The 13,620-nt window shown below is 34.0% G+C and overlaps 1 protein-coding gene across 1 annotated transcript; it reads right to left on the bottom strand.

The window, feature by feature from the left end:
* Positions 1-493: 493 nt before the first annotated feature.
* On the bottom strand, positions 494-10,128 carry sec22bb (SEC22 homolog B, vesicle trafficking protein b). The gene is made up of 5 exons (XM_056463790.1): positions 9,921-10,128; positions 6,703-6,812; positions 4,299-4,459; positions 4,068-4,214; positions 494-1,665 (listed from the first exon to the last, which is right to left on the bottom strand). The coding sequence occupies exons 1-5, from the start codon at positions 9,993-9,995 to the stop codon at positions 1,511-1,513; spliced, it is 648 nt and encodes a 215-aa protein (XP_056319765.1). The 5' UTR covers positions 9,996-10,128; the 3' UTR covers positions 494-1,510.
* Positions 10,129-13,620: the final 3,492 nt, after the last annotated feature.

Genomic DNA, 13,620 nt, shown 5'->3' on the forward strand with positions numbered 1-13,620 from the left:
CATATTACTGGAAATTATTTTATTAGGATATCTGCACAAATTTGTGTAAAAAGCAAGCTACAAGCTAAAAATATTTGCTTGTTCAAACTACTTAATTAAAATGAGCTGAAATAACAAAATTCTTTAAAGTTTTTTTGGGGGGGGACAACTCGGTTGTTTTATGTTCAGTCCACTTAAATTTGTAAAAACAATTAAAGTTAACTTAACTGGTTTGGGTTGGGACACCATGAAGGAATTAATCCAGCATTTTTACAGTGTAGGGAATTTGTGATAAAGCTTTAAAGTTACAAGCTAATAATAAAAATATAAAGTTTTATTTACAATTTTTTTATTTGTTTAAGATTGCTGTGATCTTTACACTGAAATTGTGTAAAAAAAAGCATTACAGTTTATTAGATACGACTGACAGTGATTTCTAGAGACATATTGCAGCCCAAATATTTTAAAACTGACAGTGTGACCTGCAAAAACAGAAGCAAAAGCAACTATTAAATGAGTCTGAATTAATTTATTTATTTATTGTTGGATTTGTGATCTGAACAAACACTCTTGATATGAGCAATTTAACCTCAGGCGGCGGACACATGATACACTGTTGGTTACTGCGTAAATCTTCAATGCATGTAAAATACAGATGTAGGAAATGATGTACCTGGATCAGATGGAGTATTTGCAAACCGTGAAAGAGACCAGACAAGTAGACTGCACTAGATTGCATCCGACCCAAACCTCTGCTTGTCAAAAACTGCCCCCACTTTCCCCTGACAATAGTGCTATTAATATGGGCGGTATTGAGCAACTGGACGCAACCTCAAATGTCCTTACAGCAGCGCAAGTGCTGTTTATTGGGCAACTTTTGCACCGGGAACACAACTGAAAGTTCCAAAATGCTAAACTGATGGGACGAATTCAAACTAAGACTTCATTAACCCCTACGCTTCATAAGGCTTTCATAGATATAGGAGTCAAACTCTTCATATCTGGTTAACAGATAGAAGCAGAATTATGAAATCTGTGCAGATATTTGGAGATGACTGTTAATAATGCAACCGCCTCATTTATCTCCATGGCCCAAATGAAACCTTACCTAAATAATGACAACTAGAAGTTGTTTGTGGAAGGAATTCGACAAATTTGAATGAATGAATGGCTAATTGAGATGCATTGTTGCTCTACGGTACTGTAGCACAGTATATAAGATTCATTTCAGTGACTGGAGAGATTTCACAAAGACACAAACAGAAAAACGCACTTTCATTCCCTCTCTTTCATTCATTCATTCACACGCTCCAAGTAAACAGACTTCCGTGTAGTTCATAAAACAGATAGCAGTGAGGATCAGGTTGGGGACTCGACGGCCTGTTAGGAGGGAAAGTGCCGGATCTGACAGTCTTTAAGAACAGGCTGTGGTTTAAAACAACATGAGCTTGTCGTCATTTAAGTGTTCGTCTGCGTTTCACCTGTGAGCCTCTCTTTCCTTCCACACACTCATACACACATCTTCCAGAGCTCACAGCCACCAGAAGCGGACGTAAACGATCAGCATGATGAAGAAGACTCCACCGGCTGCTAGCTTAGCATACGTGGAGCGAGTGTTCAGGTACTTAGCATCACTTCTGTATTTCTTGGACAGGCTGGATAAGTTGCTGGCCTTCGAGTCCAAAGCTGAGGAGGGTAAAAACACATGAAATAAAGAAAAAAAATAAATGTTTTTGAACTAGAAATACGGCGAAGTGCAGATTTTTGTAATATAGTAAATGTGCAGGGGTTTTTGATTAATATATTTTAAATTTGAATTTATTTGATTAGATAAATATTGTTATTATCAGTGTTGAGAACAGCTCCACTGCTTAAAATATGCTACAAATTTTTTTTATTTAAATTAGATTTTTTTGTTTTTGCTGCAAATTCTGCTCAGATGGTTGTATTGAATTATTCAAGTATTGTTCTGTCTTTTTAAATGGTGTATACAATTTTTTACAAATGTATTTCCAAACCATTTATAAAGTTTACATTAAAAAGAACATAAAACACTACCGGTCAAACGTTTGGGGTCAGTAGGATTTTTAGATGTTTTAAAATAAGCTTATTCTGCTCACAAATACTGCATTTATTTAATCAAAAATACAAATTGTACAATTGTGAAATGTTATTGCACTATAAAATAACTATTAAAATTTGTCTATCATTTCAATTAATCATTTATTCCAGTGATCTTAAAGATGAATTTTCAACTTCATTACTCCAGTATTCAGAGTCACATGATCATTCAGAAATCACTCTAATATTAATTATGATTGTTATTATTGTTGTTATTATTAATGGTAATAGTAATAAAAGCAATAATGAGTGGACTAATAATTTCATTAAAAAATACATACAATAAGTAATAAATAGGTATTTAATAAGCACAGCATATGAACAGCATAATTTTAAAAAGATAAAAAAAAAATATTTAAAAAATTGTGACAAACTTTTAAACCGGCAGTGTATATTTAAGAAAACAAAACAAAAAACAAAACAATACCATAGTAATCACAGTAAATAGTACTATATTATTAAAATATATAGTATAATAATAATTAATAATAATAATAATATTAATATTAATAATAATAATAATAGCAATGATAATTAAATAAAAATACCAATAGAAAATAATTACATAAATCAGAATAAACTGTGTATTTAACAATCAACATTTATGCATAAACTGTAAAAATAAATAATCATAATAATCAGTATATTTACAATCATTCATTTATAATAATCTAGATGTGTGTGTGTGACTGTTCTTTGTCTCTCTCTCTCTTAGGTAACTTTATTTTACATTTAGGCTGGGTACAATTACTATTATATGTTATCATTTCATGTTTTATTATTTTTTTTTACAATGTTTTTGTAACTAATTCAGTTGTAACCGCAGCACATTATTGTCATTAAATCATTTCATTTTCAAGTTTACTTTTTCAAAATTACCTTTGATTTAACTTTATACTTAAGTGCAATACAATACAACCACATAATAGCAGCGGTCTAAAATATTTAGCTTATATATTTCCCTTTTTGGTATAAAATTGCAGAAGAATGGTTTGTACTATGGCCGAGCGAGCTTAACGTGCTGCAATTTAAGAAAACACATGCAATTCTGAAAAACGCCAGCAAATTAAGAAAAGATCTTCATCTGTTTGACAGCACACATGACTGCACACATTTAAAAAAAAAAATAAATAAAATAAAAATATATATATATATAATATATATATAATATATATATATATATATATATATATATATATATATATATATATATATATATATATATATATATATATATATATATATTATTCGGTTAAATAACCATAACCTAAATAGCTGGGTCCGTCTCATTTTAGGGTCCCCTTGAAACATTTACGTTGTGTTCCGTTCTATATGAAAATTGAGAAAATGCAGGGATTTTCATAAATTGTTTGCGTTGTGAGAAAATGCAGCATATTTCATCAATTTGTTTTTTATTTATGTGTATGCGTTGTGAGGATTTGCATCACATGTGCAAATAGTTTCTCAATTTGCTGGCATTTTACATAATTGCATATGTTTTCTTAAATTGCAGCTTGTTAAGCTCTCTTGGCCATTGTAGGTTCGACTAGAAATGTACAGTTTCTCACCATCATACTGATACCCTTTTTTTTTGTCATCCGGGAGGACTACAGCTAAAACCGCTGTAGTTAAATCCCATTCTTACATTTTCATTTTAGCCAATATTACTACCACATTCATTGACTTTTGGCATTATTATTATTTTTTTGTATAAAAACAAACGTAAAACACCATTAAAGTCATTACTAAAGCCATTAAAATACATTACACTTCTATAGAATCAAATACTTGAGCATTTTATTACGCGTTTATTTTTAAAATAACTTCAGCTTTGGTTGAAGTTAGGAGAATCTAAATACCTCAAAAACAGATTGAACAAGAAACAACAAAACAAGATGAAGAGAAATGAAAATCTCCATTTCTATGTACTGAAAGTGAAAAAGAAGACCCTCAGAAGCAGTATTTACCAGATAAAGCCTCTCCCCGCTGCAGGACTTCTTCAATATTGGCCACCATGATCCTCTGTACATCCTGTAGCTCAGTGTTAATGTTGCTCAGGTTCCTGCGTGCTCTGCTGTCAATGTAGGACTTTTTGGTTTTCTGAATGTATGTATCTTTGGACAGAATAGGAAAATGGGTTATGAGGTCATCTCTTAAAGGGAATTAAATGAAACTTTGACAATTCAACGCTCTTTTACCAAACTCTATGAAGGAGTAAGGCCTGGAGACCGTGGGCACCTTCTTGCCGTGCTGTTCATGAAATTCTGCCTGTAGATCTTCCAGGTAAGCAAACGCTAGCTTTTTAGGAAACCCGGCCTCACAGAGAACTAAATAGCAAACACCCTTCTCTATGACATAGCTTTGAAAAGAAGGGAAAAGAGAGACCATTTACACTGCGAAAAACTGTGATTTACTTTTAAAAAAGTGAGTAAACATGTTGCTTTAAAAGAGACAAGTTAACTTTACTTAAAGGGAGTAAACCCATTGTAACTTGGAAGTGTTAAGTTGTTAACTTAATTTTCTTGATTTAAAGGGCAGCTATTTTACCTCTTTTAGAATATGTAAGATAAGCCTTTGGTGTCTCCAGAATGTGTCTGTAAAGTTTCAGTTCAAAATACCCATCAGATGTTTTATTATAGCCTCCAGAATATGTTCATTTTACTGTTAGTACACTGTAGCCGTTTTTGTAGCCTGTGGCTTTAAATGCAAATGAACTGCTTCTCCCTGCCCATTGCTCCCACGTGCGTGTCTGCTTCTCATGCGTTACGTCAGATAAATAACCGTTAGGGATAGAGACAGACTCGAATGAAGCTGAAATACAGCTCACTAGTCAAAAATACCAAGTAAGCTTATTTCATGAATTTGTGGTGGAGCTTGTTCAAGTCTTTCTGAAATGATAAGTCTCAATATTACAAATATCAATGTCACAAATATATGTGCGTTTACTGACACTATGCGGCCGTGGTGGTTATAGCAGTTAAGAATTACAGCGATTGTATTGTCTTAATTTCAAACATGCTCTGTTTTAAAAACTTTTTAAAGTTATTATTATTACAAATATTTCCATCCCAGTTTATTTGGAAAAAAAAATTCTGTGGACATGTGTTTCTACATCACGTCGGGGTGGGCCTGAAAAAAAAAAAAAAAAAAAAAAAAAAAAAAAAAAAAAAAAAAAAAAATTCACTGAGATTTGGGTCCTATTTTAACGTCAGAAAATAAAAAAACTTGTAGGGTTTATATCACTCCAATATGACAGTGGACATCCTATCTCTTCACACAGTTCTGTCCAAACAGCTTACAAAAGTTGATTTTTATCATAGGTGCCCTTTTAACCTAATCATGCACATAGTTAATTTACTTAAGATATTTAAGGCAATGGGTTTACTCGCTTATTTTAAGGCAACAAATCATTTTACAGTGTATAAAACATAACCACAAAAACATAAAACAAATTATACAGTCATTAAGAAATTAACACATGGACCTACTTTTGATCATTTCTTTTTAGTGAAGCCCTTTACATTTTCTCACCCAGAATTCTGCTCATACCCCAACTTCCTTTTTTAAATGTATTTTTATGGATTATATTTTTAATTTCCCAGTACTTTATTTTAATTATTGATTTATTTTGGTAACCAAAATGAATATTTAATTTGTGCAACTATTAAGATTTTTTTTATTAGAACCGTTTAAAATACATTAATTTCTTCTCAAACTCCATTTAATTTCTGTTTAAAAATACATGGAAGAACACACTGTCATTACTCCATAATTTTAGAAAAACACTCTACTGCACAACAGCTAAATAACTGGCTTCATTGCAAAGTGTTTTTTTATTAAAGCAATAGTTCATCCAAAAATAAAATTCAGTCATCATATACTCACCCTTCACTTGTTCAAAACCTATGAGTTTTTTCTTCTGTTGTACACAAAAGAAGATATTTTGAAAAATGCTGAAAAAAAAATTGACCCATTGACATCCATAGTAATTTTTCAATGGGTTTTGATAGGTGCCAAACAGCAACCAGCATTCTTCAAAATGTCTTCTATTGTGTTTAACAGAAGAAACTCAAAATTTTTATACCACACAAGGGTGAGTAAATGATGAGGCAAGTTGGATTTTGGGTGAACTAACCCTTTAAGTGTTCATTCATTCATTAATTCATTCATTCATTCATTCATTGATTTTCCTTCAGCTTAGTCCCTTTATTCATCAGGGGTCGCCACAGTGAAATGAACCGCCAACGTATCCAGCATATGTTTTACACAGCGGATGCCCTTTCAGCTGCAACCCGGTACTGGCAAACACCCATAAACACTCATTCACACTCATACACTATGGACGATTTAGTTATACTCATGTCTTTGGACTGTGGGGGAAACAGGAGCAACTGACCCAGCCGGGACTCGAACCAGCAACTTTCTTGCAGTGAGGCGACAGTGCTAACCACTGAGTCACCATGTCGCCCCCATTAAGTGTCTAATGCTACATTATTTAATCCACAAATTCCATAACATTCTGTTGTACTGCAAATTGCATAAACACGATGATTTTGTAGTTCTGTAGTTCAGTGTTTGTGGTTTGCCACAAGGAGAACTTACTGAAAGGACATAGATCCTGCCTCTAAGGTGCATCGGTTGGGACTTTGTTCATTTAGTTTTCGGAAGAGTTGTTTGGCCTGGCTCTGATATTGCTGCAAATCTCGACCCATCTGAGAACCAAAGTGCAAATTAGAGCCAATAACACACACTCACTCTGATACATTCTGACTCCATCTTCTTCAGAGGGATTTCACAAAATCTAAAGGTACACAAACCTTCTCACTTCCCTTCATGGCAGCGTGGAAGGAGGAAATGTAAAGATGTTAGAACTTAATCAAATGATGGTAAATGTAATGAAAGTAACTAATGGATATCTAACACACCATTTGGAAAAAAATTCTAGAATCTTTGTCTTAAACCTTAAACTGGTGTTGATCCTCTTAACTCAGCAATCAATATGACAATTTTTAAACACACAAATGATTGTGATCGAATTCTCCACAGTTATAGTAATTCATCCACACATGATGAGTTATAGGTCCATCAAACCTATACAAATGCTGAAAAGTGACAAATGAATCGCTAGGGCTGGGTATATCGATACAGATGTAGTGATTAGATTTTGATTTGCAAGCTCTGATTTCACATTGATTAAATTTTTACCCGTTAGGAATTTATCGATTCAATTCTTAATAATCCACAATGCCATAAATCCTTTCATAATTCTGTGCAATAATAATGTGCAAATTACATTGATAAATACTATTAAATTAACTGGGAACATTCTGTTATTGTTTACACATCCTTAAATTATGATTTTAAATACAACAATTGAATAGAACAATTAAGCAATTTTGAGTTTATATCTGGCAGTTCTTGCAGTTCATCTGCAAAACAACAAACAGAACTTCTAAACATTCACTTCTAAGGCATTACAACTTTATTATCAGGATATTAAGCTAAAATGTGCAATTAATAGGGATGAACCGATACCACTTTTTACAAACCGATATGAATGTGTATTTTCATTTGTGTACTCGCTGATACAGAGTACCGATACTGATACTTCTTAGATTTGGTTTCAATGAAAGTGCAATTAATTTGAAAGGAGGTTTTAATTTTTGCCTGTAGCAAGAATGAACACAAAAATATTTACCAGAAGGCTATTCCAAGTCAAAAATATACACACATTGTTGTCAACCCTGTAAATTGATAGACCTTATCGATTACCGATCAAGCATGGACATTTAAAGAATAAGTTATCTCTGTGCTGACATGCATCCACGACTTCACACATTACATACTCAAGGATCATATTGCTTATTCGATTTATTTTTTAGTAGCCTACAGATTTGTTAATAATGTATTTTATAAATGGATAGTTTATAAGGACTAATATAGAATACATTCATAAATTAAGACAATAGAGTCAGGTAGGACAACAAATCACATCCATGTAGTGAAATACTTTTGAGTGGTATTGGTGCATGGTAGCGGCATTTCATGTACGATACGAGAACGAGTATTTTAAGTATTGACCCTATACCGGTATCGGTGCATCCCTAGCAATTAACCTTTTTTTAGGGTCTTAAAGGCATAGTACACACAAAACTGAAATTCTGTCATCATTTGCTCTTTCTTCACTTGTTCCAAACCTGTTCTTTTTTTGTTCAGAAGATATTTGGAAGAAAGCTGGAAACCAGTAACAACTGACTTCCATAGTATTTGTTTTTCATATATGGGTGTCAATGGTTGCCAGTTTTGGCTTTCCTTAAAGTATCCTATTTTGTGTTCAACAGAAGAAAGAAACTCATTAAAAGTTTGGAACCACTTTAATGTGGGTAAATACTGCATACATTTCCTATTTTTGGGTGAACTGTCCCTTTAAGACATAACCTGGCAATATCATAACTACATAACCATTTAAGTCAGAACATAATTAAAAACAGATATAATAATAATAATAATAATAACGCAGTCAGATACACAAGAAACTGAAAACTCTGTCATCATTTACTCTTCCTTCCTTTGTTCCAAACCTGTTTTTTGTGTTCAGCATTATTTGGAAGAAAGCTGGAAAACAGAAACTACTGACCCTATATAAATGTCAATGACTGCCAATTTTGGCTTTCTTCAAAAATATCATGTTATGTGTTCAACAGAAGAAAGAAGCTCATAAAGATTTGGAACCACTTGAGGGTGGGTACTGTAAATACTGTGTAAAATGTCATTTTTTGATGAACTGTCCCTTAAAGACATGAACTGGCAATATTATAACTACATAAACAGCTATTTTTAAAACAAGTCACAACATGCTTAATAACTACATTAGAAAATAATAATATAACTGATTTTATTTAATCTATTTTTATAAATCAGGTGATATTTAGTAAGGAGGGGGTGAAGAAAAACAGGTGTAAAGATCACATCTAGACATAAGAGGGCGCTGTAACTGATCAAAACAATCATCTAACTTCTTTGCTATGTGTGACCAATAAAAGCTTTCATTGACAATAAACGACAGAGCAAAATATTATAATATTTGATATAATAATATAATAATAATAATAATACCGCAGTTAGATACACACAAAACTGAATATTCCGTCATCAATTACTCTTCCTTTCCTTGTTCCAAACCTGATTTTTGTGTTCAGCAGAAGGTATTTGGAAGAAAGCTGGAAACCAGAAACCACTGACTTCCATAATATATGTTTTTTCTATATGGAAGTCAATATTACAAAGACATAAATAACCATTTAATTAAAAGTCAGAACATAATTAAAACTACATAAAAAAGAATATAGCCTATTTTAATTATTTAATCTATTTTTATAAATCAGGTGATAATTAGTAAGGAGGGGGCGAAGAAAAGCAGGTGTAAAGTTCACATCTAGACAGAAGAGGGCGCTGTAACTGATCAAACCGATTTCCATCTAATGAACCTTCTTCTCTGTGTGACCAATTACAGCTTTTATTTAGACAATAAACGACCGCGCCAAATATTATAGCCCCAGATATAATAATAACGCGACTAGATACCAAATAAAACATTTTAAATAAAAGTACTACCACAGCTGTCCAATCACTGCAAACTGAGCCAATGAAGGCCAGAGTTAAAGTTAAACATTTGGTAAAATATATATCTGCCTTGTATTTTACAATACATTCAAAAGAAAATGTTATGTTCCCAAGACACTGCTCTTTGATTTAGCACGCACACAGTCCTAATGTAAATGCTAAAGCAGTGAGAAATGACTGAGCTCATATAAATATACCTGCTCGTCCTCCTGCATTGAAGCCGCCAGCGGGAGACCGTCCGCCAGCCGCGCGATCATCGTCAACAGCACCATTTTTGTGTAATGTCAGATTTACGCACGGCGGGTGTTTGCGAAGTGTTTACAGCTGGAAAACAAATGTCTCTGTCTGGATTACAGCTCCACAACACTCCTCCGTGGTGCGCTGAGCTGGCCGGAAATACGTGAATACACGGCGTCGCTGTATTATTGTCCCGTGTGGTTTCAGTGATTTAGAGCGCAATCATTGGTTCCGCGTGTGAATGGTTTATGATCGTGTCATTCCTGCTGTGGTGGATTTTATGTCCTCGTGCAACAATATTGCATCTAAAAATATTCAATGGTTTTTAAGTAATACCTTGTTATCGAAAATATGAAGCACGTTTTGAAGCACTTGGCTGTTAACCAAGTCACCCTGCATGAAAATGAAAATTATGAAACAATACTATAGTAAATAAGAGTAAATACTATGGTGTCTTTGAACCATACTATAGTAATGTGTATTGCACTTTATGTATTATAGTATTCAGTGTTAATCAGTGTTATATTCATAGTGTTATACTGTATACTGTAACACTATTAGCTATAGTGTGCTGTAATACATAGTGTAGTATTCTTTAGTTTGTAGGTACTATTACTACTACTACTACTACTACTATAGTAAATTGTGGTGTAGCTAGTATAATATAAGTTACAGCTGTAGAAAACAGTATTGGTTAAATTGTTCATACTTCTGTAAATTAAGGTCTAGAAGGGATACAGCTGGGATAAACATCAATATAGCATATTTTGTGACACTACAACAATAATTTCTATTTTCTGTTGATGGATGGTGTAGGCTTAAATGATTTAATGAGTAATTTAATTATAAATTAGAAAAATACTCTGTATAATTACTGTTTTTACATTACTGTGAGGGTTGTTGGTTAGCAAAATGCAATTTTATGGGCAATTTAATTAATAATTATTACTGTTTAGCGTCTTTATGAGGGTTAGGTTTAGGGTTGGAGTGGGGGTAGACATTAATAAAATACAAATCATTCATTTTCTTTTCGGCTTAGTCCCTTTATTAATCCGGGGTCGCCACAGCTGAATGAACCGCCAACTTATCCAGCACATGTTTTACGCAGCGGATGCCATTCTAGCTGCAACCAATCTCTGGGAAACATCCATGCACACTCATTTACACTCATACACTACGGACAATTTAGCCTGCCCTATTCACCTGTACCGCATGTCTTTGGACTTGTGGGGGAAACTGGAGCACACGGAGGAATCCCACGCGAACGCCGGGAGAACATGCAAACTCCACACAGAAATGCCAACTGACCCAGCCGAGGCTCGAAACAGCGACCTTCTTGCTGTGAGGCGACAGCACTACCTACTGTGCCACTGCGTCGCCTAAGATACAAATATTGTGTGATTTAATAAAATAAGGGACTAAGCCAAAGCAAAATGAACGAATGCATGTAATTTAATAAATAATTCTAGTTAACTTCCGGCAACCTTGCAATTGCTGTATTGCCATACCACTATAGTATTTTATTATAGTATGGTTAAAAACATCTATAGTATAATGTTATGTAATGTGCATTTATATAGCGCATTTATTGTGTATGGCCATACACCCAAAGTGCTTCACAATCATGAGGGGGGTCTCTCCACAGCACCATCCTCTTGGATGATGCGATGGCAGCCACAGGACAACGGCACCAGTGCGCTCACCACACACCAGCTATTAGTGGAGTGGAGAGACATTGATAGAGCCAATTCAGTGGATGGGGATGATTGGGAGGCCATGATGGTTAAGAGCCAAGAGGGAATTTAGCCAAGACACCGGGGCTACACCCCTACTCTTACGAGATGTGCCATGGGATTTTTAATAACCACAGAGAGTCAGGACATCGGTTTAACATCACATTCGAAAGACAGTGCGCACTGACAGCATAGTATCCCCTTCACTATACTGGGGCATTAAGACTCACACAGACCAATATAAATTGTAAATTGTCTTGATTGAAAATAGCGATAGTCCCTGTGGGTGTCTACTGGTAATTTATAGCTATCTACTGGTGGCTATCTATCTAATGCAGAGGTACCCAAAGTAGGGCCCGCGGGCCAAAGTTGGCCCATGGTAACCTTTCGTTTGGCCCGCCATCCCATCTGAAAAGAGAGAGAGAATGATGGGGAGTTGGTTGGGGCAAATGCCTTTGACAGAGATCATCATTTCTAATTGAACATAATCTTTTGTTTTTTTTGTTTAATTAAGGAGCTACAAAAAGCCAACTAAAAAAATAAATGTATCATTTAAGTTATGTAAATAAATCAGACTTTTAAAATGTAAATACTGTCATTTGACAGAAGCACAAGACATCGGTGAGCAAATCAAGGCAAAGGCAGGAGCAGCTCGACTGGTGTATTCAGCATTGAACTCATTCTGTTACTTATGGGATTGTTTATATTTTTACTATAATAAGTTCATAATAAAACTGTAAAAATGAAACTGCATCTTTAATTAATGCCTTTTAAAGTAACATTTCTAGTTATTTTTGAATATTAGCAAATAAAGTAGGAAATTGCCCATGGCAAATTTAATATAATACGGCTTGGCATATTTAACTTCGGCCCACAGCTCTCAATCAAGTTTGGTTTTTGGCCCTTAATAAGAAAAAGTTATGGCACCTATGATTTAACGGAATATGTATAAATAGTATAGTACCAAAAGTATAAATAGCCCAAAACACTCTTATCATAGTACGGATGCTGCACGTGCCTTTAGCAAACACTAGATGGCGGTATTTCTCACATGAAATCAAAGTTTGCCTTCTTGTGAACAGTACGCAATAAAGAAACAAGGCTATTGAACAAGGCACATTCCTGTAATCCTGTACCACAGAATCTGCGAGAATAAGAATTAAATAATTAAAAATAAAAGCAAAAAATAACAATTAAATAATAAATAATATTTGATTTTCCAAAAACGATGTAAACACGGTAGCCATTTTCAGTTAAAATAAGAATAATTTGTATTCAGACAGGATGTCCTAAAGGAAACCTGGTCATGACCTGACTTTAAACGAGCTGTCTCAGTGTTCTCCTTGAGAAGAAACCGCTAGTGTGCTCATAAAAGATGTACAGTGTAATACAGACCTTTTTTTAGTCAGACATGAAGACAGCAGTAAAACCGCTGATTAGTTGATGATGCAGCGCCCTCTCGACCACAGTTTGCTGACAGAGATGCGAAACACCAACACTCCTAGTTTTACACAAATACGTATTTTTGTAAATTTAACATATTTAGACTTGATTTTTTTAAACGATTTAAATACCTGAATGTCATCTGAGGTGATATAAGATTGATATAATTCATCTAAAAATGAAAATAAATAAATAAATACTAACTCACTATGTACTCACCCTCAAGTTGTTTAGTAGAAGATATTTTGAAGTATGTTGGAAATCGGTAACCTTTGACTTCCATAACTAGAAAAACAAATAGCTATGGAAGTCAATGGTTACTTGTTTCCAGATCTTGTTTCAGACCAACCCCCCAGATTCCAAATGATCATTACAGTTTGAACAGCAAGGAGGAATTGAGAGGATATTGGTCAATACCTGTGACATATAAGAGCATCACGACAGTGGGGAAAATCAGAGTCAGAAATATTGACTCCCTTCAACT

Source organism: Danio aesculapii, chromosome 8, assembly GCF_903798145.1.
Source record: "Danio aesculapii chromosome 8, fDanAes4.1, whole genome shotgun sequence".
NCBI lineage: Eukaryota > Metazoa > Chordata > Actinopteri > Cypriniformes > Danionidae > Danio > Danio aesculapii.

Coding starts and splice junctions, on each gene's coding strand:
- sec22bb (XM_056463790.1), bottom strand. CDS start 9,995: ATGGTGCTGTTGACGATGATCGCGCGGCTGGCGGACGGTCTCCCGCTG. Junction 4,215..4,298: donor TTACTCCTTCATAGAGTTTG/GTAAAAGAGCGT, acceptor TTCTGTCCAAAG/ATACATACATTCAGAAAACC. Junction 1,666..4,067: donor GCGGGGAGAGGCTTTATCTG/GTAAATACTGCT, acceptor TACCCTCCTCAG/CTTTGGACTCGAAGGCCAGC.